Source organism: Microcaecilia unicolor, chromosome 2 (assembly GCF_901765095.1).
Source record: "Microcaecilia unicolor chromosome 2, aMicUni1.1, whole genome shotgun sequence".
Lineage (NCBI taxonomy): Eukaryota > Metazoa > Chordata > Amphibia > Gymnophiona > Siphonopidae > Microcaecilia > Microcaecilia unicolor.
Genome location: NC_044032.1, coordinates 492,951,880 through 492,978,359, shown reverse-complemented (window position 1 = coordinate 492,978,359; position 26,480 = coordinate 492,951,880). Strand labels below are relative to the sequence as shown.

Genomic DNA, 26,480 nt, shown 5'->3' with positions numbered 1-26,480 from the left:
AGGTGCGCTCCAGCGGGAGGAGGGTGCGCCGTGCTGTACCCGGGGAGGGTGCGCAGCGGCGACCCGCCCCGGGTGTCAGCTCCCCTCGCTACGGCTCTGGTTTGGTGTTACATCATACGATAGTATCCCTGGAGAATATGGTTTGAGCAAAGAACTTGAACTTTCCTCAATCCAGGTATCTGGAAACTGGTGAGTTATGTCATAGGTACCTGAAGGATGACCTGAAGATCAGTAATATAGAGAGAGAGCTAGTATCTCAAAAATGTTTTATGTGCCATCAGGGAGAGGGGCAAGGTCACATGAAGGACAGTCTTTTCATTCTTTGGGCATCAGAGACAAAGTGTTGGACTGGTTCACTTCACATCTCGAGAGTCGTACACTTTCAGTTTATATGCCTGATGCCTTCTGAGATCTATTGATAACCCAGAGAATAGTGCTGGCACCTATTTTATTTAACTCCTTCTTGAGTCTAGAGATTAATAAATCTTTGATTTTTAAGCATTACTTCAAATGTAAAGATAGTTTATTTTGTGGCTAGAAGGTCACCTTGTACCCAGATGAGGTTAAGACCACTCAGACTTGGAGGAAGGACTTTTTACAATTAAGGCTAAAAGTGGTGGCTATCTCCAGAGTACCAACAAAACAGAGTGTCTGTGTCTGTTAACTGTCAGTACCAGGTAACAGAGCTGTTTCTCTCCTGCTCTCCTCCATACAAACCTTAAGAGACACCAAGAATCTTATAAACTCTCCTTCTTTCTAATCTGGTCAAGCCAAGATTCAAAACTACTCAGTAAACCATTATCCATCTGTTCTACTTTTGGACCTTTCACAGCACAGTTAAATTTGATTACAATAAGTACAAGGGAGCACTTTGATAAAAATTCTAAGCTGTCAATTATCTTGTCAGCAGTTGCTGCCTGGGTTAAAAGCTTCAAGAACATTTCTAAATATACCCACTGTTTTGTAACATACTAAAGTGGAGGGGCATTTTCCAATACGGCATTCAAGTCCAAAAAGACGTCTGTCTGAAAAAGGCCAGAAAAGCACTGGTATAACAAATTGTCAAGAAAAACATTTTTCAGTGTTAGAATATACCCCCCCCCCCCCAAACTGGCCACAATAAAGATGCACCACAGACTGACACAGACTTCATCAGATAGTCGTGTCACCAGTGGAAAATAACCCTTGGAAAATGTCTACATGCGGAAGTGGTCCTGTGCTGAAAAAACATTATTTGCCAAAGTTAGGAATCCCTTCCACATGTAACATGTCTATATATGGTGCTGCACATGGAAGAACCAAACAGGAGTAGAGGTAGACACAAAAGGCGATCAGCTGTGGGGACGATATCAAATAAACTTTATTATAGCACCAGCAAAAACAAACCCGACACGGGCCGTGTTTCGGTGGGCACAGCCACCTGTATCAGGGGTTACAAAATCTATAAATACATCCTATATAATAAAAAGCACCTCCAACGTTCTGAAGCTGACTGCGTGGCACTTAAACCTTGAGGCATTCGTGCTATCCATCTCATTAACTGGCGTCAGTACTTCCTGGTACGTCACAAGCAGCTGTGACCAACCACAACATAGCAGCACGAGACACACCAACGGAATCCAAGAATATGTTACGCCGCGCCCCCCCAGCAAGCATCAGTCCGCGCCCAATGTCGTCAGTATCAAGACTGAGACGGTAATGGCGCCACAACCACCCCCCTGAAATCAACTCGCCGCCTCCCTCACAAAACCCCTCCCAAACACACGACCCACTCTCCCAACATCGCTGGTATCAATACTGACGGGAATGGCACCGTAACCACCCCCCCTGAAATCAACTCGCCACCTCCCTCACAAACGCCTTCCCATACAGAACTACCCACTCTCCCAATGTCACCGGCACCACAAACAACCTCCCTCCCAGTTCCACCCCCCCTGAAATCTACTCGCCGCCTCCCTCACAAATCCCCTCCCACACACAACGACACACTCTCCAAACATCAACGATAATGCTGCCGCAAACACACCCCCTGAAATCCACTTGCCGCCTCCCTAACAAAAGCCCTCCCACACACAACTACCCACTCTGCCGTCTCCGGCACCACAAATAACCTCCCTCCCAGTTCCCCCCCCCCCCCCCTGAAATCCACTCGCCGCCTCCTTCAGAAACGCCCTCACACACACAAACTCTAAAATGGAAAATCAACATCTCTCTCACTCAGACACACACACACACACACACACACACACTCTGCCATGGAGAGACAGTCTCTCTCTCTCTCTCTCTCTCTCTCTCTCACTCACACACACACTACCCCCCACCCCCCCTTAATGCACAAACTCTAACAAGGAAATTCAACATCTCTCTATCTCAATCACCCACACACACCCTCTGCCTCCCCAACCCCCACCCCCCAAAAACCACAAACACATACACTGATGTGGAACAACGCTACCCTCCCCCCACCCCCAAAATCGCACAGCTGATTGATCATGCAACTCACACATTCCCAACCAAAACAATAAGCAAGCCCCCCCCCCCCCACACCCCTCCTTCCGGTACAGGGCTAAGGAAAGGGAAGTACAGGGGAAGAAAGGCAATTGTCCCCCATACAAACACTCTCACACACAGACGCCGCTACCCTCTCCCCCACATCATACACAAACTCTGCCACACTCCCCCCTCCCAACACCCACATCATACACAAACTCTCCAAGGGACAATCAGCATTTTTCTGTCTGACACAGACACACATTCCTCCCCCCCCCCCCAACATCATACACACACTGTGCCATGCAGAAATAGCATCTCTCTCTCACTCACACAAACACACTCCCCCCTTAATACACAAACTCAAACAAGGAAAATCAACATCTCTCTCTCTCATTCAGACACATACACACTCCCCCCAACCACCCCCACAACATCATACACAAACCCTGCCAGGGTGAATCTAGATCTCTGTTTCTCACTCACACCCACACACTCCCCCCTCCCAAACTAAATACACAAGATCTACCACGGAGAATCAACATCTCTCACTCACACCCACACACACAACCAAACTCCCCACCCCTCACATCAACATACACACAATCTGCCATGCAACAATAACCATCCTCAAAGCCACACGCCACTTCCTGCAACTTCGCCAGCACAACACACCACAACCCCCCCCCCCCCCCAGCGGAAACAGAAAATGAGGGCGGGACCAGAGCTGAGAGACAGAGGCGGGCCAAGCCTGTACACCGTTTACCGATGCTGCTGCTGCCACCATCCTCCATCACCCAGACTAAGTAAGTGAGACTTCTAAAATTCGGAAGGAGGGGGGCTGGCAGTGGGAGGGATGGAGGAAGGGAGGCACGACGACCCTGGAACTGTGAGCGAGGGGGGATCCTGGAACTAGATTGTACATTTGTCCATTAGATTGTAAGCTCTTTGAGCAGGGACTGTCCTTCTATGTTAACCTGTACAGCGCTGCGTAACCCTAGTAGCGCTTTAGAAATGTTAAATAGTAGTAGTAGGGGGGATCCTGGAAGTGGAAGGGAGACCCTGAAAATCGGGGATCTGGGAGGGAGAGAGGGAGACCCTGACACTCGGAGGGAGGGAGATACCTCGGGGCAGTTTGGGGGGGGCTGTTGGATCACCTTGTGGGGTTGGAGGGGGGGAGCGGTGGAGACCTCGGTGGTGGTGGAGGGGTGAGCGGTGGCAGCGGCGACATGGGGGGCGTGGCGTTGCGGCGAGGGCGGCAGGACAGGGGGCTGGCACTGGACGGGAGGAAGGGGAGAAGGGGGAGGGGGACCCTGCCACACACTCTCATTCTCACACACACTCTCATTCTCACAAACACACTCGCACCCAGTCTCAATCTCTCTCTGTCACACACACACACACACACTCGCACATTCACTCTCTCTCTCACACACACCCACTCTCACACACACTCTCTCAAACATACATACTCCGAGGAAAACCTTGCTAGCGCCCATTTCATTGTGTTCAGAAATGGGCCTTTTTTCTAGTAAAATATATAAAATATGTAAGTGTACATAAAAGCATCCAAAAAGTGACAAACACCATAAAGTCAAAGGTAGAGATACTCAAGAAAGTACATCATAACTAAGAATCTTGCTTAAAGCAACATGTGATAAGACAAAAGTAAAATTTAAATAATTTTAAAAGTCATTGCAATAATTAAAATACATAAAATGATGCATGGAGGAAATGTCTACAGTAAAACAGCAGCACAAAAACAACAGCATTATAACAGTGTTATTTTAAAAAGGCAATCTATTAAATAAAAAGGCATATAGAGAAACAAAATGTAAAAAGGCAGTATAACCACAGTGAACATATTTATATAAGAAGCAACTAAAAATGCAGTAAATTAATTTTCAAAGGTTAAAATGTGTATAGCATAAGAACAAATGCTTCACACATCTGGAAACCACAAGCAGAAAGAAATCTGGTGCACTGTACTAGGTACCAAATCACCTGGGCAGTACTATAAACTGATACAAAAAAAGAAAAAAACAAAGAGACAAAGAAAAAAAAGAATATATACTAAAACTCAAACATGAACATGACGCACAGATGCTAAAAAAATAAAAATAAACAGTGCTGGTCAAACTTTTCTAAAAAAAAAAAGGGGGGGGGGTTGAGAGGATATTGGATTAAAAGCAAAAACACAAAAAAGTCAGGGTTTTAAAAAACTGTATACGTATCTAACACCTCTGGTGATAAATTGGGATCGGATGCTGATGGTATCAGTGCCTAAGAGAATGTGCAGCAAAAACAAATGTGTTGCCAAATATGAAGTGTTTTTAAAGCGCCAGGGCGAAAATGGGTCCAATGCGGGAAAAGCATAAAGTAGCATGTTGGAGAGAGAAAAAATTGAAAAAGCGTGACAATCTGCAATCTGTGTAGAAAACATATATATAGAAGCAAGAACCCTTCATGGCATGAGATAGGCAAACAGAAAAAAAAGTGCTGGAGACACGTACCATTGCCATGTTTAAATGCATAATTCAAAAAGTGAATCATGGATATGCATTAATGCATGCTGCACATGGAAGAGCATTTTCAATTCTGTTTCAACATATCCCTCAGGAGAAAGTCAAATTTTTCTGCTGAGGAGTCTCAGCTCCTTGTCCTCCTGTGCCTGAGAAATTATGAAGAGAAATCACCACCTGCCAATGCACAATGTCTTCACAAGGGCCTGGAGGCTCATTAGGAGGACCCTGTCATAGAGAGTTTTCTGCGGTGCTGTTAGGAACCCTGTATCAGCCATTTGCAAGCACCATGCCTTGCTAGGATCACATGCATTGAATTGGTGGGAAGGCCATCAGGCCCCCCTCCCCTGTTCCCACGACTCAGAAATCCTGAAAACACCAGAACGTCTCCCATGTCCAGAGCCCCCATGGCTGCAATAAGGGCCTGCATATCTCTGACACTGCCCCAGCTATGATCAAGGCTGCTGCTCCATGCCTACATACATATATGAATGGTGGTTCCAACTGCCCTAGCTAACTGCCCATCACCACCTCCCTACCCAAGTGCAGATGTCCCCAAGAAAGTATCCCCAAACCATCCACTATGGCCCTGCCCACCTAATGCCAGGCACCTCTGGCCATGCAGGGATTGCCCACTCCCTACTAAGCCCCCAATCTGGTTCTCCTCAACTCTCACAGGATGTCTGAGGGGGCATAACAAAACATGTGCACAAAGGGCCACCACCTGAACCCTATCTCCACCAACTTGTGTTTTGCAGGTGCTTTGCGCTGATCCGGTGTATGAGGGAGTGCCTCAGAGGATGACTTGAGTACCAAAAACATAGCACCACTGAGCTACTTTCCTGATAGTTACAGGGCAAATAAAGGAGCCAAGGCTTACAAGTGAAAAGTGTGATCTTATATTTCCCTTATCCCTTTTTCGGTCCGTGACTCCTAACGCGGAACCTTGCATGACATAGTTATAGTTTGGGTTCCTCTTTCCCACATGCACCACTTTGCACTTGCTCACATTAAACGTCATCTGCCATCCAGACGCCCCGTCTCCCAGTCTCGTAAGGTCCTCTTGTAATTTTTCACAATCCTCCTGCGATTTAACGACTTTGAATAACTTTGTGTCATCAGTAAATTTAATTATCTCACTAGTTACTCCCATCTCTAGGTCATTTATAAATATGTTAAAAAGCAGCAGTCCCAGCACAGACCCCTGGGGAACCTCACTAACTACCCTTCTCCATTGAGAATACTGACCATTTAACCCTACTCTCTGTTTTTTATCTGTTAACCAATTTTTAATCCACAATAGAACCCTACCTCCTATCCCATGACTCTCCAATTTCCTCTGGAGTCCTTCATGAGGTACTTTGTCAAACACCTTCTGAAAATCCAGATACACAATATCAACCAACTCACCTTTATCCACATGTTTGTTCACCCCTTCAAAGAAATGTAGTAGACTGTTGAGGCAAGACTTCCATTCACTAAATCCATGTTGACTTTGTCCCATTAGTCTATGCTTTGAATGTGCTCTGTAATTTTGTTCTTTATAATAGTCTCTACCATTTTGCCTGGCACCGACGTCAGACTCACCAGTCTATAATTTCCCGGATCTCCTCTGGAACCTTTTTTAAATATCGGCGTTACATTGGCCACCCTCCAATCTTCCGGTACCACGCTTGATTTTAAAAATAAATTACATATCTCTAACAGTAGCTCCGCCAGCTCATTTTTTAGTTCTATCAGTACCCTTGGATGAATACCATCCCGTCCAGGAGATCTGCGCTCTAGAGAAACGGTGGGGTGTGATCACTAATAAGGCAGACAAGATAGAGGACATTCTTTCTGCTCATTTTCAGTCTCTGTACTCATATTCTGGTACAGGTGCTGATTCGATTCAGATCTACCTGTGCAGTTCCTGTATGCCTCGGTTCACATCACAGGGCCCAGATGGGTTTATAAATGAATTTTACAAACTAATGCAAGTTAAGTTCTTAGGACCCCTACACTCTTATTATTCAACTGTGGTGGAAAGTGGGGCTTTTCCTCGATATGCTAATGCAGCCTTATATCGCTGATAACTAAACCACATTGTAATAGCACCCTGCCAGACTCATATCGGCCCATCGCCTTAATTAACGTGAATATTAAAATCTTATCTCAGTTGTTGGCGGATCACCTGGCAGAACACTTGCCACAGGTGATCGGGTAGGAGCAAGTGGGTTCGTGAAGGGGCGGCAAAAAGTTATTAACGTCTGTAAGGTCTTATTGGCTATGCTGCACTGTCAGAGGCATGATGAGCCAGCATTACTTAATTAGCTTAGATGCAGAGAAGGCCTCTGACAGGGTCCGCTGGCCTTTTCTCTTTGCAGTGTTGGAACACGTTGGTGTAATGGACTGGTTTTTACGTGCAATACAGACCCTAACTACTAGGCCTTTGGCAGAGCTGCTGGTCAATGGGGTCTGTACATTCACTTTTGCAGTGGAATGGTGCACCTGACAGGGATGCCCACTGTCGCCCTTATTGTTTTTGCTCTCTTTGGAGCCTTTGTTGTGGGTGTTGAAGTCATCGGAGCAGGTGTGTGGGATGGAGATGCAGGGTGGTATGGTCAAGGTTTTGGCTTATGCGAATGATCTGAAAGTTTTCTTGATCCTCCATATATGCTCCCTCCCTTGTTAGAGCTGATTGAACAGTATGGGTTCCTCTCCTGTAGCTTCCAAAATATGATACCATCATCCTCCTGTTGTTTCCTCCACTCCAGCCACACAGCAGCATGATCAGGCAATGTGATAGAGTCACTGTAACCACATTAGCTACTTGGTCTGCCTCAACCAAGAGTAATTAAATCTTAGAATAGGAGTGGAGGAGTGGCCTAGTGGTTACAGCACTGCAATCTTTCAGTCCAGAGGTGGCCGGTTCAAATCCCACTGCTGTTCCTTGTGATCTTGGGCAAGTCACTTAACCCTCCATTGCCTCAGGTACAAATTTAGATTGTGAGCCCTCCTGGGACAGAGAAATATCCAGTGTACCTGAATGTAACTCACTTTGAGCTACTACTGAAAAAGGTGTGAGCAAAGGCACGCTGAAAAATGGATTGCAGTGCAGGTTTTGGGCGCACACCGATCCATTTTTTTAGCGCACCTGTAAAAAAGGCTTTTTTTATTTTTGCCAAAAATGGAAATGAAAATTGCTGCGCATCCATTTTGGGTCTGAGACCTTACCGCCAGCCATTGACCTAGTGGTAAAGACTCACACGGTAACTGAGCAGTAATGACCTATGCGCCAAATGCCACTTGGTGCGTGTCCGTTACTCGTGCCGAAAATAAAAAATATTTTTCAGATGCGCGTATCAGATGTGTGCCAAAAATGAAATTACCACTAGAGCCACACGGTAGTCGGGTGGTAACTCCATTTTGGCACGCATTGGGCGTGCGTAGACACTTACTCGGCTTAGTAAAAGGACCCCTTAATAGCTGCTCTGCATGCTGTTTTAGATTCTTTAATTTGTAATTTTTCAATTTGTATTTTGTATTTATCATCTTTCATTACTTTTTATTTTATTTTATGTTTTTTTAGGGCTGCATTTCAGTTAAAATTTGTAATTGTGATTATTTGTGTGATTAAAGGTATTTCATTTATTTTTCCACTGCAGTTCCTTGCGACTCTGGGCAATGGAGGTTAAGGGCTTCTTTTATAAAGTCGCACTAGTGATTACTGTGCAGCAAATGAAAGAAAGCCCATAGGAACTGAATGGACCTCCTCTCATTTTCTGAGCAGGAATCGCTAGCACAGCTTTGTAAAAAGAAACCTTAAGTTACTTGCCCAGAGTCACAAGGAGCTGCAGTTGGAAAAAAATGAATAAATAACATACCTTTAATCACACAATTAATTGCAATTAAAATTTTAATCAAAATGTAGTCCTAATAGAAAAGAATGTATAACCTCTTAATCGTGTAATTAATTGTGATTAAAATTTTAATCAAAATGCAGCCCTATTAGAAAAGAATGCATAATCTCTCTGGTTGGGATGGAGGAGTCTCCAGACATCTACCACTTTTAAGAAACTGAGAATATTTTTTAATTTATCTGTAGCTTCTTTTTTCACTCGACTGCTTAACAATTTAGATTTGTCCAGGAGAAGTTGCACCACCAGATTTAAGTCTCCATCTATAAATAAGGAGCCTTCCATAAAACTGAGCAGTTGGTCAGTCATACCGGTATTATCATTTTAAAAAAACCTTGATTATCCGTTGGAGCATAAAGACTGATCAAGGCAAAGTAGATTTCAACTGAAAGCAAAACCCCAGCCAAGTGAGGCAGAATGGGCATCTGGGAAGCAAGCACTTGCCAGGCTAGGTGCAAAATAGGTGGTCTTATCTTACTTGTGGCCCTGGAAAGAATTTAAATGGATATGCATCGTGATGGAGGTACAGCAACTTCTGGTTGTACTCCCATCATTTCCCAATCTCAGAAAGCATGCTAAGATTAGATACCTTCTAATTTCAATGTGCTTAAAGTCTCCAGACTACTGAAGCCTGTGAATCAAATTATATAATTTGTGTTTGTCAAAATAATGGTTGGACTCCGAAAGCCATGCATATATCAGAGGTAGCCCAATGCTGATGCATGGTTGCAGAGCTTCCAAGGGGGGCAGTTTATTCTGTGGGAGATTTAGTGCACACCCCCAGCCCCACCCATAGCTGCACCTCACCCAACCCACAGCTCTGCCCCTGGCACACACCCAACAGTGGCCTGTGGTACCAGCAGTCGCTTCTCTTTCCAACGGCAGCAGGCCGGTCCCATGGCAGCCAGATGATGTTTTATTAAGGCGTCTCCTGCTGCTGCTGGAAGGGGAAGCTGCTCAGTGGGAGATCCTGGCTTCCCAGCGGATGTGCTGGAGATGACCCACAAAAACGGGAGACTTGGTAGGTCTGTAGGTTGTCATAAAGGATGGAGAATCTAACCTATATTCCTTCAGATAACCTTTTAGAGCAAGCTTTGATTTTTTTTGCATAATGATGACTTAGGAGCCCTTTTACTAAACCGCGTAGGTGCCTACGCGCACCCAACGTATGTGAATTTTGAGTTACCACCCAGATACCGCTTGGCCCTTGCGGTAACTTCATTTTTGACGCACATCCGCTACGCACGCCGGAAAATAATTTTTATTTTCTGGTGTGCGGCAGAAACTGGGTGGTAATCATCATTCTACGCACGTAGACGATTACCAGTTAACACATGAGACCTTATCGCTAAGTCAATGGCTGGCGGTAAGGTCTCAGACCCAAAATGGGCACGCGCCAATTTTCATTTTGCCGCACGTCCATTTTCGGCAAAAAATTTTAAAAAGGCCTTTTTTACAGGTGCACTGAAAAATTGATCTGCATGCACACGCCTACACTAGCGCAGCCCATTTGTTGGCACACCTTAGTAAAAGGGCCCCTTAGGGACAGAGTGGCCCTTTTACTAAGGCACGCCTAAAAGTGGCCTGCGCTGGTGTAGGCGTGTGTTTTGGACGCCTGCAGGTAATTTTTTCAGCGTGCCTGGGAAAAAGGCTTTTTTTGTGTGTGGCTGAAAATGAACGTGCGGCAAAATTAAAACCAGCGCACATCCGTTTTTGGCCTGAGACTTTACCGCCTCCCAATGATTTAGCCCAGGTCATGTGGTAGCCAGGTGGTAGTTCCAATTTGGTAGGCGCCTACACGCCTTAGTAAAAGGGCCCCCGAGACTGCGCACTGGCATTAAAACTACTGAAAAATATATTTGAGAAATTACTTCTGGTCAGAATCTATTAAAAAGTAACAAGGGCTATCTGCTAATAGGAGCTCCTCAGGAATACTCATTAAAGTTTTACTTACACAGACTGAGAACTGTTACTTTTATATAACACTAGTAAAAATCTACCATGTGGTGAAATTACAGTTGCTGAAAGAGGGCTCTTCGTTGTTAAACAGTCATTTCATACAAGCAGGGGTGTAGCTGCTATGGGGCCATGGGGGCCTGGGCCCCCGTGGATTTAGCCCTGGACCCCCCTACCGACGACCCTCTCAACCCCCCCCCTCCCGCCGTCAACCCGCCATCGCCGTCTGCTACCTTTGCTGGCAGGGGACCTCAACCCCCGCCAGCCGAAGTCTTCTTCCTTCGTTTGGTTTCTGAGTCTGACGTCCAGCACGTACAACGTGCAGAACGTCAGACTCACAGAAACAGAACAAAGCCTTGCGATCTGCAGGGCTTCATTCTGTTTCTGTGAGTCTGGCGTCCTGCATGTTGTACGTGCTTACGTGCTGGACGTCAGACTCAGAAACCAAACGAAGGAAGAAGACTTTGGCTGGCAGGGGTCGGGGTCCCCCGCCAGCAAAGGTAGGCGATGGCGGGTCGAGAGGGTCGTCGGCAGGGGTGGGGTTCAAAGTTGTTGGAGGTGGTGCTGGTCGCGGCGGGGTGTGTAGGCAATGGCGGCGGGGGGGGGGTGTTTGGTGGCAGCGGCGGGGGGGGGGGGGGGCTAAAATGTGCCCCTCACCTTGGCTCTGGCCCCCCCTACCACTGAAGTCTGGCTATGTCCCTGCATACAAGTACAAATAAGTTTACAGTTTTCAATTATAAATTTGCTACAGGTACTTAGAAGGTAGAATGTAGGTCAGACTGGTGACTGAGTGGTGATACTGTGTGCTACCAGGCAGGTCCACTCCAGTTCAATCCTGGAGTCAGGTCTCCTGCCCCCCCCCTGGATTACCTGGGACTGCTTATACTGCAAAGGCAATGTTCACAGGCCCTGAAAGTAGGGAGGAGTTGTGTTCATTGTTGAAGTGTGTCACCTAGTGGCCACATTCATGGCCCAAGGGTCCAGGTCTTTGAAAACAGGCCTGGTACATGGCATCTGGCCCAGAGGACTGTCACCACTGACCAAACAAGGCACTGGGAGTTGCATATAAATTAGGAGGAAAGAATTGCCAAATAGCTGAAAATGAAGGCTTCTGGCACTATATTCAAGTCCTGGTTCCAACACAGCTGGAAGCTGAAAGCAGTAGCAGGAAACTGCTGAGTAAAAGAAAAGGGGGGAAAACAAAAGGAAAATGTGTTATATCAGCTAGATTTTCTTTAAATGATTTCCTGGATGTTGAAGTTTTTTACAATAGGATCTGGGATAGCCTGCACAAACATGGTTTTAACCAGAAAACACTTTTGTGCTTAATATAATCTAAGCTTAACAAAATAATGTTTTCCCTACAATTTAGTTATGTCTTTACTCAATTAAAACATGCACACCAGCTCCAGGTTAAGAAAAATCTTCTCAGAACTATCTGAATGCAGTAGAGAAATCAATTAGAAAAATATCCCAATCTAGGTCTCCTAAGGAGCTTTCCTCCCTTTAAAAAAAAAAACCAAAAAACTTTTCACAGCAAATGGAAAAAGCAAAGGAGGGGGCACAATTTGGAACAATACATTTTGGAGTATAGTAACTTCAGTTTTTGCAGCCACTGAATAATATCTATTTATTTTTGTTACATTTGTACCCCATGGTTTCCCACTCATAGGAGGTTCAATGCTGCTTACATGGGGCAATGGAGGGTTAAGTGACTTGCCCAGAGTCACAAGGAGCTGCCTGTGCCTGAGGTGGGAATCAAACTCAGTTCCTCAGTTCCCCAGGACCAAAGTCCACCACCCTAACTACTAGGCCACTCCTCCTCCTCTAGGACTCCCTCAGCTCCGAAGTGCTCCCCAACACTTGCCAGACTGTAACAAAATATTCCAAACTGCTGAGCCTTTAAAGATTCAGAAAGTGTTCCTCACACATTCATCATTGCTGGTGGAAGTCAGAAACTTCTACAAGCATTTATAGAAAGCTTCATAGAAATCAGTCAGTAGCTGTTATCATTACACAGTAGGGTTTTATGAGCACCACCAACAAATCTGCTTTTTTAAATATCTGCACTGAATATTGTGGATCTCTAGTTTAAGTTCATTCCTTGATAAACATGCACATTTTTTGCTCTCAGGAGCAGGTTTGCAAATCAGTAATGGAAGGAACAGAAAAACCACCCATGGCCTGAAAATGTACACAGCCACAGGGGGACCACCTTAGGCTGCTAATTTCCATTCTGTTCTTCCTTTACCTCCAGACACACCAGCAGAGAGAAGACCAGAGACTGATCCCAGTTTTAGCCTACTGCTGAATACTTCAGTTGATCTAGCTCCTGCCACTAGTGGTCCCACCTCCTCCCCACTGTGGAGCTCCTTTGGAAGTGACTGGGACAATCGGAGCTGTGACGGTTATTTAGGAATGGTGGGTTAGTGTGCCACACAAAATATAATATTATAGAGCAGGCTGTTTACTGATTTTTATTCGTTTTTTTTTAAATTGTTCTTAGAATCTGATTTTATTATTGTTTTCTATTTATTATAGTAGTTATTATTATTTTTAATTAGGATGTATATATCGCCTTTATGAAGAAATTCACTCAAGGCAATATACAGCAAGAATAAGTCAAACATAGGCAATAGTCAATTACAGCAGTAAAAATATACAAACAACCGTACATAGTATGGCATAGTACTACTACTTACAATGTCAACTCAATATACAGTAAAACATTGTAATAGACAGCACAGGGTGTAAGCAAACATAAGGGGACTAATTTAAAGAAAGTTGAAAATGAAGTCAGAAAGACGCTTGAATATAGTCTTAACTAGGGGGCCCTTTTACAAAGGCGTGTAGGCGCCTACGTGTGTCCAACGCGCCTCAAATTGGCACTACCACCTAGCTACCGCATGCTCTGGACGGTAATTCCATTTTTGGCGCATGCCCAAACATGCAATAGAAAATATTTTCTATTTTCTACCGGAGGGCATTTACCCAGTGGTAATTGGCAGTTGGCAAGCGCTGCACGCTTACCACCCGGTTAGCGCGCAAGACCTTACCACTAAGTCAATGGGTGGCATTAAGGTCTCAGGCCGAAAATGGACACATGGTGGTTTTCATTTTGCTGCACGTCTATATACAGTAGATGCGGTGGTGACGGCGGTCACAAAAGCGACTGCTATTCCTGTTGATGGGGGGGGGGCTGCTCTCAGGGATCCTCAAGATAGGAAGTTGGAATCCTTTATTAGGCGTAGTTTTGATCTGTCTGCCTTGTCGCTGCAGACCTCAGTGTGTGGAGGTTTAGTGGTCACTCTGAAGACGGTGTTTTTGGTGGCTATTGCTTCGGCTCGGCGGATTTCGGAGTTGCAGGCTTTGTCTTGTCATGCTCCTTTTTTGACTTCTTCTAAGGAAAAGGTGTCCCTGAAGCCCATTCCATCCTTTTTGCCTAAGGTGGTTTCCTCTTTTCATGTGAATCAGGACATTTCTTTGCCGGTTTTGGGCGATAGGTCGAGAGATTCGACTCAACGCCTTTCAGCTAAATTGGATGTTCGTCGAGCTTTGTGTTCTTACTTGACAAGGACTCAAGTGTTTCGGGCCTCTGATAGGTTGTTTGTGTTGTATGGGGGACCTAGGAACGGTGCTGCAGCTTCTAAAGCAACGATATCCAGATGGTTGAAAGAGGCAGTTTCTTCGGCATACTTGCTCAAGGGGCGTGAGGTGCCTTCGGTACTTAAGGTGCATTCTACTCAGGGGGTGGCTTCCTCCTGGGCTGAAAGTAGTTTGATTCCTCCTCAAGATATTTGCAGAGCGGCTGTCTGGTCCTCTCTGCATTCGTTTGTGAAGCATTATAGGATTGATGTGCAGGCTAGAGAGGATGCAAATTTTGGTGCGGCAGTTCTGACATCTGGTTTTCGGAGTTCCCGCCCTTAGACTATTTACTGCTTTGGTACTTCCCAAGCGTCTTGACCGGTCTGGAGGGTCGCTGAGGAAGGTGAAATTAGGCCTTACCTGCTAATTTTCTTTCCTCTAGACCAGTGATGGCGAACCTTTCAGAGACCGAGTGCCCAAACAGCAACCCAAAATCTAATTATTTATCGCAAAGTGCCAACAGGGCAATTTAACTCATTATGGGCGGGGTCACCACATGACTCCACCCCTATGACGGCCACACCCCTTACACCAGCCATGGCGCATATAAACAGACATCACTGAAAATATTATACTAGTATAGGAGAAAAAAACATGATTTTTTTCATTATAAATCATTTCTGTAAGCTGTTACAGCTCCAGTATACCCAGTGCAAAATAAGACAGCAGATGTAAATTGGACATATTCCAAACACTAAAATAAAAATAAAATGATTTTTTCTACCTTTGTTGTCTGGTGATTTTGTTTTTCTATCCATATTGGTCCTGTTCTCTTAACTCCGTTTCCAGGCTTCCTTTCCATTTATTTCTTTACTTTCCTCCTTTCTTCTTCATTTCTTGCCCTCCATCCATGTGCAGTTTTTCTCCTCCCTGCCCTCCCCTCCATCCACCCATGTCCAGCCACCCTCCTCTCCCCCCTGCCCACCCTCCCTCTCAGCGGCAGGCCTCCCACCCAGCACCAAGCCTCCCACCCACCCAGCATCAGGCCTGCCTCCCTCCCACCCAGCAGCAGGCACCAGGCCAGCCACCCACCCAGCACCAGGCCTCCCACCCAGCACCAAGCGGCCACCCAGCACCAGGCATCCCACCCACCCAGCACTTCCACCCAGCAACAGGCACCAGGCCGGCCTCCCTCCCTCCCTCCCTCCCTCCCACCCAGCACCAGGCAGGCCAGCCACCCACCCAGCACCAGGCAAGCCACCCACCCAGCACTCCCACCCAGCACCAGGCCGGCCTGCCTGCCTCCCTCCAACCCAGCACCAGGCACCAGGCATTCCTCCCTCCCACCCACCCGGCACCAGCCCACCCGGCCTCCATCCCTCCCTCCGAGCACGAAATTTAAAAGTCTTCCCTTGTCGGAGTTAAGGCGGCGTCAACAGTAGCAGCGAAAAGCATGCTGCTGAAGGAGGCGCGCTGAGCCAGCAGCATGCTTTTCGCTGTTACTGCTGATGCCGCCTTAACTCCGACAAGGGAAGACTTTTAAATTTCATGCTCGGAGGGAGGGATGGAGGCCGGGCGGGCTGGTGCCAGGTGGGAGGGAGGAAGGCCTGGTGCCGGGTGGGTGGGACAACGGAGGACTGGAACTAGCTGAGGCGACGGCCGGCGCAAGTGCCAACAGAGACAGCTCTGCGTGCCCTCTCTGGCACGCGTGCCATAGGTTCGCCATCACTGCTCTAGACGCTCCAGACCAGTCAATAACCCACCAGGTATGTTTTAGTCTAGTGTGGTCTGCAGACTGGTTTTGGTTTTGTGCCTCAGGGTTGCTATGGCTGATAGGTCTTTAGTTCTGGACTTCTTGTTTTCTGAAATTCAGTGGTAGTAGCCTCTGCGTTGTCAGGGGCGGACCGCAGCGCTTTGGCGTTCGGTCGACAGAAGCACATTCGTGTCTGTTTTGAGTTCTATTTTCCGTCACATAAAAAAAAATCCCCCTTTTTCCAGGCGTGCTCAGGAAATGGACCAGCGAGCATCCAAAACATACACTTACAGCAGCACAGGCAACTTTTGGGCGTGCCTTAGTAAAAGGGCCCCTAGAGTTGCAAGTTCTGCTACTGTATGTGAGGCACTGTATATGAGGCTGTTGTTAGTCCTTGTGTGGGTGAGATTAGCACATTTGTTAAAGGCTTGGGAGAAGAGCCAAGCTTTCACCTGCTTCATGAAGGAAGGCAGAGGCTGTGTTCACATCGGGCTCCTACAATTCAGGTTAAATAATATTTTCTTTATTTACTGCAGGGCCGTCGAGAGACTGGGCTGGGCCCGGGGCAAGGCTGCCGCCACTGCTGCTCCCCCCCTCCCCCCACCACTGGGCCGGGTCCCCTGCATTGAAGTCATAGCGACTCTCACCTCCTTCCCTCCTTGTGTCCCGCCCTAAAGGAAATTACATCAGATGAGGGCGGGACACAGGGAGGGAAGGAGGCCCAAAGGGAGGCGATCTGCTGCCCTGCTGCCTGCAGCGCTTTCACACGGAGGTGAGAGGCACTGTGATTTCAATGCAGGGGGCTGCTACGAAATCTCTCTCCATATATTGAAAAGATGAATTTGACCACAGATAATGACCACTGTGCTTTCTCCAGTTCATCTAGTTCTACAGCCCAAACCAGAGATTTTAATCAAACTTCTCACTGGGAGAGCTGTGAAAAATTGTCTCTTGCATCTCCTCTCTTGTCATTCTCCCTTGGTCATCCAGCATCTTTCCAGAAAAGGCATTTCCTTCTGCTCTGCAAGCCTTTTATTTACCACCTGCCATGCGGGTTGGAGGTCAGTCTGTTGATTCTAGAGGAGTGGCTGTCCAGAATATGGGCCTTCTGAATTTGACTGACACATTAGAGACCTTGCAGGACTTCCAGGTTGATCAGGCCACAAGTGTTAGAGCCCAACAGGAATTGGGCTCTTTGCTCATTCTGTTTTGGAATAAGAAAGTTTTGTTTTATGACCAAAAGTGAGAATTTATCGTGGTTTCAGTAAAGGAACTCAGGATAAATGGCAAGCTTTTTTGGCTTTATGACAAAAAGCGGTGGATTTAGGGGCCTTTTACTTTTTAATTTCCTGCAAAGTGTATTTTTAAGTTTGAAGAGGTGCAATATTTTTTTAAAATCCATCTCAAGTAGAGCAATTTGTGGAGCTGACAACCGCTAATCCAGAGTAATTGTGATGTGCACTGGAGAGGTAGTTAGTATTCTGGCGTTAGATATGTGCCACTATCTGCCTTTTTTGATAATTACATTGATTTATAATTACAATAGAAATAATTTCCTTTTGTTTAGTTACCCTCTCTCCCCACTCTTGAATATAAGTGGGCTTGGGTGCTTGATGTAGTATTGAGTTATTTAGAAAATGTTATTTATTATTTACTGCAGCCTGTTTTTCCTTAGATATGTAATTTTTTTTTCTATATCAATACTTTTGAAAATTTGCATACATGTAAATGTAACCCCTTGGTTGATGTGGTCTAGGTAGCTGCCTAGGCTATGCCCGGGATAGATGAACAAGAGGGGTGCACACTATTATTTACTGGTTGGGATCTGGGTGGGATTAGGATATACCTAGGATGCCGAGAAAGCTCTGCATCAGACTTCACACTTCGCACGCCAGTTGTTTTTGCTGAAATCAGAACTTTTACTAACCTTAACTGATGATGGTACAGCTTCCAAACCCTTTTAACAGATGGCCAACTATATATAGTAGGTATACTCCTCTCCTCCAGGAATATAAAATGCAAACAGACACTCCTTATTTCTGCTTATTACACAAGGTGAGGACTTGGGATTGGCTTTCACAGTTCACTTGATGGTATAATTAAACAGATGTTAGCTGTTATCAAGATTTAATTAGCTAGTAAACACTTGGCAGCTAGGTGATAGGCACTGTGGCTCTGTAGTGATGATGTTATTAACTGTGGAGTGTGAGGAGTGTTCAGGGTGGGCAGAAGAGTTGGCTCAGGCCGGGAGCAGGAACAGGGAAGAGCCTGTTTAGTACCAAAGGCGGCAGCACAGAGAGGTGTACCTTTGGAGAGAGAAGGACAGACAGGGAGCTTATTGCAAAAGAGTTGCAAGCACAGCCTTGGATTATTCTACCCAAAAGGATGGGCAATGGACTGCAGGAGCTGTAAATACTCAAATACTCTAGGATTTATAAATGGGCTAGTAAATTACACCAAGAGTCTTGAATTGGCACTTAACCTTCTTTTGAGCAAGTTGTCAGATTGGATATAAATTGACCTGTTTAATACTGAAAGGACTGTTTGTTTCCAGAGAATTTGATGATCTGCCTGTTGCAGCATTCAAGTTGAGTTTAAGTTTGTTGCATAAAATCTGGACCGCAGTATTTCTTTGAAGTGAGAGTAAACTTTATTTGCTACCGGACTAGTAAAGAAATATAAAAAAAAGTGTGGCTTAAAACCCTACTGCCTAATAAAGTAAGTCCGGCCCTGGCCTACACCCAGTTGGGTGTAGGCCGGGGCTGGACAGCCAAAGAGCTAGCTGGTGCCCGGAACTCTTAATGGTGAGACAGGGGTTATTACACAGTGTTTATTCAATGCTGTACAACCTTAAGACAGAAAGACTGCCTCAAATCAATAATTGGTTTGCACTTGAGTTAAGGAAACAGAGCATTCTGTCTCTGAGTTCTCTTTTGAAGGGACTTTACACCAGGGCCATGAAGGAAAATCCCTTCCCCCTGGGGAGAAACTGTTCCTGTAGAGAAGAGTATGTGCTGAGAGCAAAGTAGATAGAGGACCAGAAGGAAGTGTTCTGTGGGAACTCTAGGGTGCAAATTCAGCAGTGAGCCACCACGTAACCAGGACATGCCCCCTTCCACGTCAAGCAAATATTTTCTGATGCTGCATTTGATTCTACCTTCCTGCAACTTCACATCATGCCCTCTCGTTCTCTAGAGCTTCTTCTCATTTGGAAAACGCTTATTTGCTCAGTAATTCCTTGTAAGTATTCAAGGTCTGAATCATGTTCCCCCTGTCCCTAGATCCTACCATCTCATCTTCTGGTAAGTCTACTTATGCTGTAAACCTTGAGAGAAGATAAGCAGGAGAAAAAGACCCTACCTGAGTTTATAAGTCAATAAACTGGATGAGCTGTCTGAATGTTCATCCTTGAAGCACTCTTCCTCTCCTTCATAGGTAAACTGGTTGTAAGGCAGGTACAGCGGTGTAGACTTGGCAGATGGAGACTGGGAAGCTTCGGTCTGAGATGTAGAAGGCCCTGGCAACTGGCCTTCATGCAGTTTCACATCATTCAGCTCAGGTACCTTTGACAGTATTCGATCAATAGTCTTATAATAAGGCCAATCAGGTGGAGCAGACTCACCATCAGTCATGCATTTTAATTTCCTGAAAGAAAGGAGACAAAACAGCAATATGGGATCACTGAGATGAAGAGAACCATTTCCTGCTTATCAGAGTTGGAATGGTATAACATATAGCTTTAAAGATAGTATTTGATCCCTGCTACAATTGTCTTGCATAGTTAGTGGCTAGTGTAGTGTACTATTAAGGAAGCAAAACAGTAGCCAAAGCAGAAATGGCAGTAACTTACTTCATTTGTTGAATCTGTACACATTTTCCCCCTCACAGTTTGTTTAGTGATAAGCATTCGATCTTCTCTCTCTCTGTAAGCCAGCAAAGGACCAAATGTACAGTATCAGCTTCCGTAGCCTTATTATTTAAGCTTCAAAATTATGTAGGGTGAAAAACCTGCCCTGACACAGTAACAAGGTATAGCGCTGCTGTAATATAGTATGCCAAGGGAAGAATGGTCACAATGATCACCAGCTTGAGGGGAACCCCCCCCCCCCAAAAAAAAAACAAAAAAAAAAAACCACAGGACACCAACTGAAGAAAAGAAAGTGGATGACTTCAGAAAACCAAGGAGAACAGAGGCATGACAGCATGTCCTCTAACTTCCCCACCAATTTGCACTTTTTCAGTAGAAAATATCTGAGATTGTTTTATCGCTCATGGGCTGGAGATCCCACATCCTAGCTGGCTGATACCCAACCGTCTGTTAACACCATAGGTCCATTTTCCCACCTTTAAGCAGCACAGAAATAAACCAAAAATAGATTTTCAGCTAAATTAGCAAACTGGCTGATGGAAGCATTCTATAAATAGAGCCCTGCCAAATCTGGCAACTAAGAAGCTTTTTAAACTATTTAAACAAATTTTTGCATTTTATTTTTTTGTGGTCAATGTATTTTGTTTTTACTTTGTGATATGTAAAGTTTGAAATAGGCAATTGCCTCTTCCCTATTCCTTAAATGCTCCCACCTTCTGCTGCTATCCTTCAGCATGGGTAGTTATCAGCCAGCTGCTGTAGACCACCATTTGACAAATTTGGTTAAGCTTTAATTTAAGAATTCCAGCAGAGGTTCACAATAGTTATAATGTCCTCCACAGTCAGCTACATCCTGTTGCTAATGGCCCTAGACTCAGAAGTGGAGGTGTCACAAACTCTGTTCACACCAGATTCAAAGTAAGCATCAAGTATATGGAGTGAGTGGGGAAAAAAACAAAAACAAATGAGACCCAGCAATTCGTGATGCAAGAATCTCCTCAAATTTCTGTGGGCAAAGATTCATTTTACCAAAATCTAGTGAGCTTACCTACAAAGCCAGTACATGTCTTTAAAAATTTGGTCATACAACAGTAGCAGAATCAAACTAAGGTGCCGATACACAAATGTCCCTGTAAAAAACCTGTTGCTTTTGGATCCCCAGTAAAAGTTAACAAGTTTAAAATAGCGAGCGATGCTGAAAGGAAATCTCATGCAAACGAGCTGCTCGCAGTTACAGCAAGCAGCTCAGTAGTGAAAGCGCCAGTGCATGTAGAGCATGTGTAGGACACTCACCAAGCGTCAATGCTATGCGCATACCCAGAACAGCGTGTGTTATGGGCACACCTCCACAGCATTCCACTGCTACACACAGATTGTGTACACGCATATAAGCACTAAACCTCCCGGGGCGAGAAAGTTTCTTTTTCTGGGGTTCCACACCAACTTTCAAGCCCCCAGGGGGTTTTATTGTTTGTATGTGCATGTTTGGAAGCCATGTGTTGACCACCCGTAAAAATTTTCTCATTAAAGATAGATGATCCCTTCTGTGCATGGCTTGGAATGCTCATTTAAATACTAATCAGCTTGTGGTAATATATTTGCATATGATTCTCATTGGCTGCTACTGCGAATGGTAAAAACCACGCAGGATCCCTTTGTGCATTACTTATTGAATAACGTGCACGCTAAACTGGATTGAATCAGTCAAAATTGGACATTCTTAGCACAGTAAGCTTTGTGCATTGGGGCCTCAATGCTACAATGAAGGTGATAGCCAGTAGCATTAGGTCTTTCTGTTTGCAATCATTTAAAAAAATAGACTGTATATTCTGATATTTGAGAAAAGGAAGTAACCTAGTGATTACAGAAATGGGCTGAGAACCATGGAAACTGGTATTCACATCCCACTTTTGTCACTGATATTTGTGATCTTGGGCCTCAGGTACTCCCTTAACTTATAAGCTCTTCAGAGCAGAGACATATCGTACTTCAATACTTATCATTGTACAGCACTGCATCCATCCAGCTGTGCTATTAAAATAATAGTGGAATAAATATTCAGGCAGCAGCAGTGAGTGATTTTTTAGCTTGCAGTGACGGTTTCAAGACTATGTGTTACTATTGGGCTCATTTTTGAAAGAGAAGGGCATCCATCTTTTGTCATAAATCGGAAGATGGACGTCCTCCCAGGGGCGTCCAAATCGGTATAATCAAAACCCGATTTAGGACATCTCCAACTGCACTCTGTCGCAAGGACGGCCAAAGTTCAAGGGGGCATGTTGGAGGCGTAGTGAAGGCGGGACTTGCGCATGCCTAACACTTGGACATCCTTGACCCATAATCGAAAAAAATAAGGATGTCCCTGACGAACACTTGGACGTTTTCACCCAGACCTGTTTTTATTACGAATAAGGCACAAAAAGGTGCCCAAAATGACCAGATGACAACTGCAGAGAATCAGGGATGACCTCCCATTACTCCCCCAGTGGTCACTAACCCCCTCCCACCCTCAAAAAACATCTTTCAAAATATGTTGTGCCAGCCTCAGATGTCTTACTCAGGTCCACGACAGCGCATGCAGGTCCCTGGAGCAGTTTTAGTGGGTACTGCAGTGCACTTCAGACAGGCAGACCCAGGCCCACCCTCCCCCTACCTGTTACATTTGTGGAGGAAACAGCGAGCCCTCCAAAACCCACCAGAAACCCACTGTACCCACATCTAGGTGCCCCCCCTTCACCCGTAAGGGCTATGGTAGTGGTGTACAGTTGTGGGTAGTGGGTTTTGGTTTTTTTTTGGGGGGGGGGCTCAGCACACAAGGTAAGGGAGCTATGTACCTGGGAGCAATTTATGAAGTCCACTGCAATGCCCCCTAGGGTGCCCGGTTGGTGTCCTGGCATGTCAAGAGGACCAGTGCACTACAAATGCTGGCTCCTCCCATGTCCAAATGGCTTGCATTTGATCGTTTTTGACATGGACATCTTTGGTTTCGAAAATCGCAGTACGTCAGAAACGTCCATGTCTAGGGACATCCAAATCTAGGGATGTCCCTGACGGTATTTTCAAAATGAAAGATGGACGTCCATCTTGTTTCAAAAATAGGGGTTCCCCGCCCCTGGATTTCGCCGTTTTGCAAGGACGTCCAAATCGCAACCTGGACGTCCCTTTCGAAAATGCCCCTCCACTTAACTTTGTAAGTCTACGTGCTTTGAAAATGAGCTCCTTGATGTCTTAATAAAATAGTAAGGTAAACTGACAGAAATCACATCTAGATTGAAGGTGTGGAATTTGACTGTTTTGGAGCTGGTATAAATGTCTGCATGTACAATATGAGTGACCATGTGTCTATTATAAAGAATGTGCTTACTTTGTGACTCCATCCACACTCCACCTCAGAACACTCCTTTGAACTCACTGTATAAAAGTACACATTTTGTCATCATGCATACTTTTACACACATACCCCAGGATTCTATATAGTGCAACTTAAGTTGCGAGCGCAAATCCGGTCATATTCTGGATTTGCGCATGCAACTTAATTAGCTTAATGCTGATAATTGCACTTAAAAGGCAATTACTGACACTAATTGGCATTAATTAGAATTTACATGTATAACTGTCTCAGCATATTCTATAAAATGATGCGAGTAAATTCTGACTTTGATCTAAAAAGGAGGAGTGGCCATGGGAGGACATGGACAGGTTTTGGGCGTTCCTTTAATTTACACGCAGTGTTGTAGAATACGCTCATTCTGCATGTAATTTAGGCGCCTGCATTTACACCAGGTTTTCAATGGCATAAATGGTCGCAATTAATATAGTCACAGAAAATGGCCACTAGGCATATTCTTTAAACTACACCTAGATTTAGGTGTATTCTATAAACCGAACCTAACTTTAGGCGTATTTTATAGCAGTGTTTCCCAAGTCCAGTCCTGAAGTTACCCTTGCCAGTCAGATTTTCAGGATATCCACAATGAATATGCATGAACTTGATTTGCATACACTGTCTCCATTATATGCAAATCTCTTTTATGCATTATCATTGTGGATATCCCAAAAACCTGACTGGCAAGGGGAACTTCAGGACTAGACTTGGGAAACACTGGTTTATAGAATATGCCTAGGCATATTATTTAGCGCTGATTCTTTAGGCGTGATATATAGAATCTAGCTCATAACCCTGAGGTAATTTTTTTTAAACTCTCATATGTCTGTAATTGTGTAAACCACCTCAACTCATGAAAGAGGCGGTATATTAAATCAATAAACAATAAATGATAAATGATACCTGTGAACACAAGTTTTTAAAATGACTCTGTTACTAGCAAAGACCCAAGCACGTATTTGAGCTGGGAGCTGAGAATTCTCTCTTCATATCTTTTTTGGTTCTGTATAATATGGCCTTATACCTCCTGCAAACATATAAATAAATTTATTTATTTAATACATTTATAACCCACCTATCCAGCCATCTAGGTGGGGTACAACATAACACTCATTAAAATAAACAGATGAAAACATGTCAAAAAAGCATACAGTCAATGCCCCAGAAATACCTGAAACCCCTCCCCTCAAACAAATGCTTTAAAAAACAACCATGTTTTCAACTGCTTGTTAAACTGTGACATAGAAGAGAGTTGGTGCATGGCCAAAGGAAGAGAATTCCACAGAGAACGGCCAACTACAGCAAAAACTCGAGTTTGAATTTCCTCCAAACGAACTTGATGAAACAAAGGGATAACCAGCAAATTCAAATCTTGAGATCGCAACACCCTGATAGGACAGTAAGTCTGCAAACACTGCACCAAAGCCAATGGAGCAACACACTGACGTGTCTGAAATATCAACAACAAAATCTTAAACTCAATACGCTGCACCACAGGTAACCAGTGCAACATCTTAAAAAACAGACATTATGCTACTCTCACAAGGATGACAGCATTTCATAGTAACATAATAGATGACGGCAGAAAAAGACCTGCACGGTCCATCCAGTCTGCCCTACAAGATAAACTCACATGTGCTACTTTTTGTGTATACCTTACCTTGATTTGTACCTGTCCTTTTCAGGGCACAGACCGTATAAGTCTGCCCAGCACTATCCCCGCCTCCCAACCACCAGCCCTGCCTCCCACCACTGGCTCTGGCACAGACCATATAAGTCTGCCCAGCACCATCTCCGTCTCCCGCCACCGGCTTTGCCACCCAATCTCGTCTAAGCTCTTTAGGATCCATTCCTTCATGTTTATTCCACGCATGTTTGAATTCCGTTACCGTTTTCGTTTCCACCACCTCCCGCGGGAGGGCATTCCAAGCATCCACTACTCTCTCCGTGAAAAAATACTTCCTGACATTTTTCTTGAGTCTGCCCTCCTTCAATCTCATTTCATGTCCTCTCGTTCTACTGCCTTCGCATCTCCGGAAAAGGTTAGTTTGCAGATTAATACCTTTCAAATATTTGAACGTCTGTATCATATCACCCCTGTTTCTCCTTTCCTCCAGAGTATACACGTTCAGGTCCGCAAGTCTCTCCTCATACGTCTTGTAACGCAAATCCCATACCATTCTTGTAGCTTTTCTTTGCACCGCTTCAATTCTTTTTACATCCTTAACAAGATACGGCCTCCAGAACTGAACACAATACTCCAGGTGGGGCCTCACCAACGACTTATACAGGGGCAGCAACACCCCCTTTCTTCTGCCGGTCACACCTCTCTCTATACAGCCTAACAACCTTCTAGCTAGGGCCACCGCCTTGTCACAAATTCACCAAGCTAAAACAAATCTAATCTAAGAACAAATCTTGAATTAGGTGGAAATTTGAGCAACAATGTTACAGAAAACTAGTAGTTAATGGCATCTATAAAATGATTTGCCTATCAGGAGGGTTTGTTTTTTTTTGGTAGGTTGCTAAATGGCCACTAGGATTCAGATATGCTGGCTTTTAGTTTATTGTTGAGTTATGTTTTATATGTATTAGCTGTACCTAATACTTAGAGCAGTAGTCAAATCCCACTACCACCTCCTTGAGATCTTGGATAAGTCACTTAACCTTCCACTGCCTCAGGTACAAACAGACTTGTAAGCCCTTCAGAGGTAGGAAAATTACTACTGCACCTGAATATAATACATATTTAGCTACAACTGAAAGAGGAATGAGCTAAACCAAAATACAGTATCATACATACAAAACCCTACAAAATCACTCAGTACTATATCATAACAGTATTAACTTCCAGTGGCCACACAACAAGGGCCTTCCTCAGAAAAGGCAGCACCATCAACATCGCAATGAACACTAGAACATCAATACACCTTGGAAAACTAAGCAAGCTAGATTAGTACAGATCAATCCTGCACATTCAGTGCTATCAGAAAACCCATTTTTTTTCACACATGAACACAGG

The 26,480-nt window shown here is 44.8% G+C and overlaps 1 protein-coding gene across 1 annotated transcript in view; it reads right to left on the bottom strand.

Annotated features, from left to right (window-relative positions):
• Positions 1–26,480, bottom strand: part of MSANTD1 (Myb/SANT DNA binding domain containing 1) — a 46,784-nt gene that overhangs the window by 8,624 nt on the left and 11,680 nt on the right. Inside the window, exon 2 of the mRNA XM_030192584.1 lies at positions 19,566–19,850. Within this exon, the coding sequence (XP_030048444.1) occupies positions 19,566–19,850 (285 nt within the window). The remainder of the gene's footprint in view (positions 1–19,565; positions 19,851–26,480) is intronic.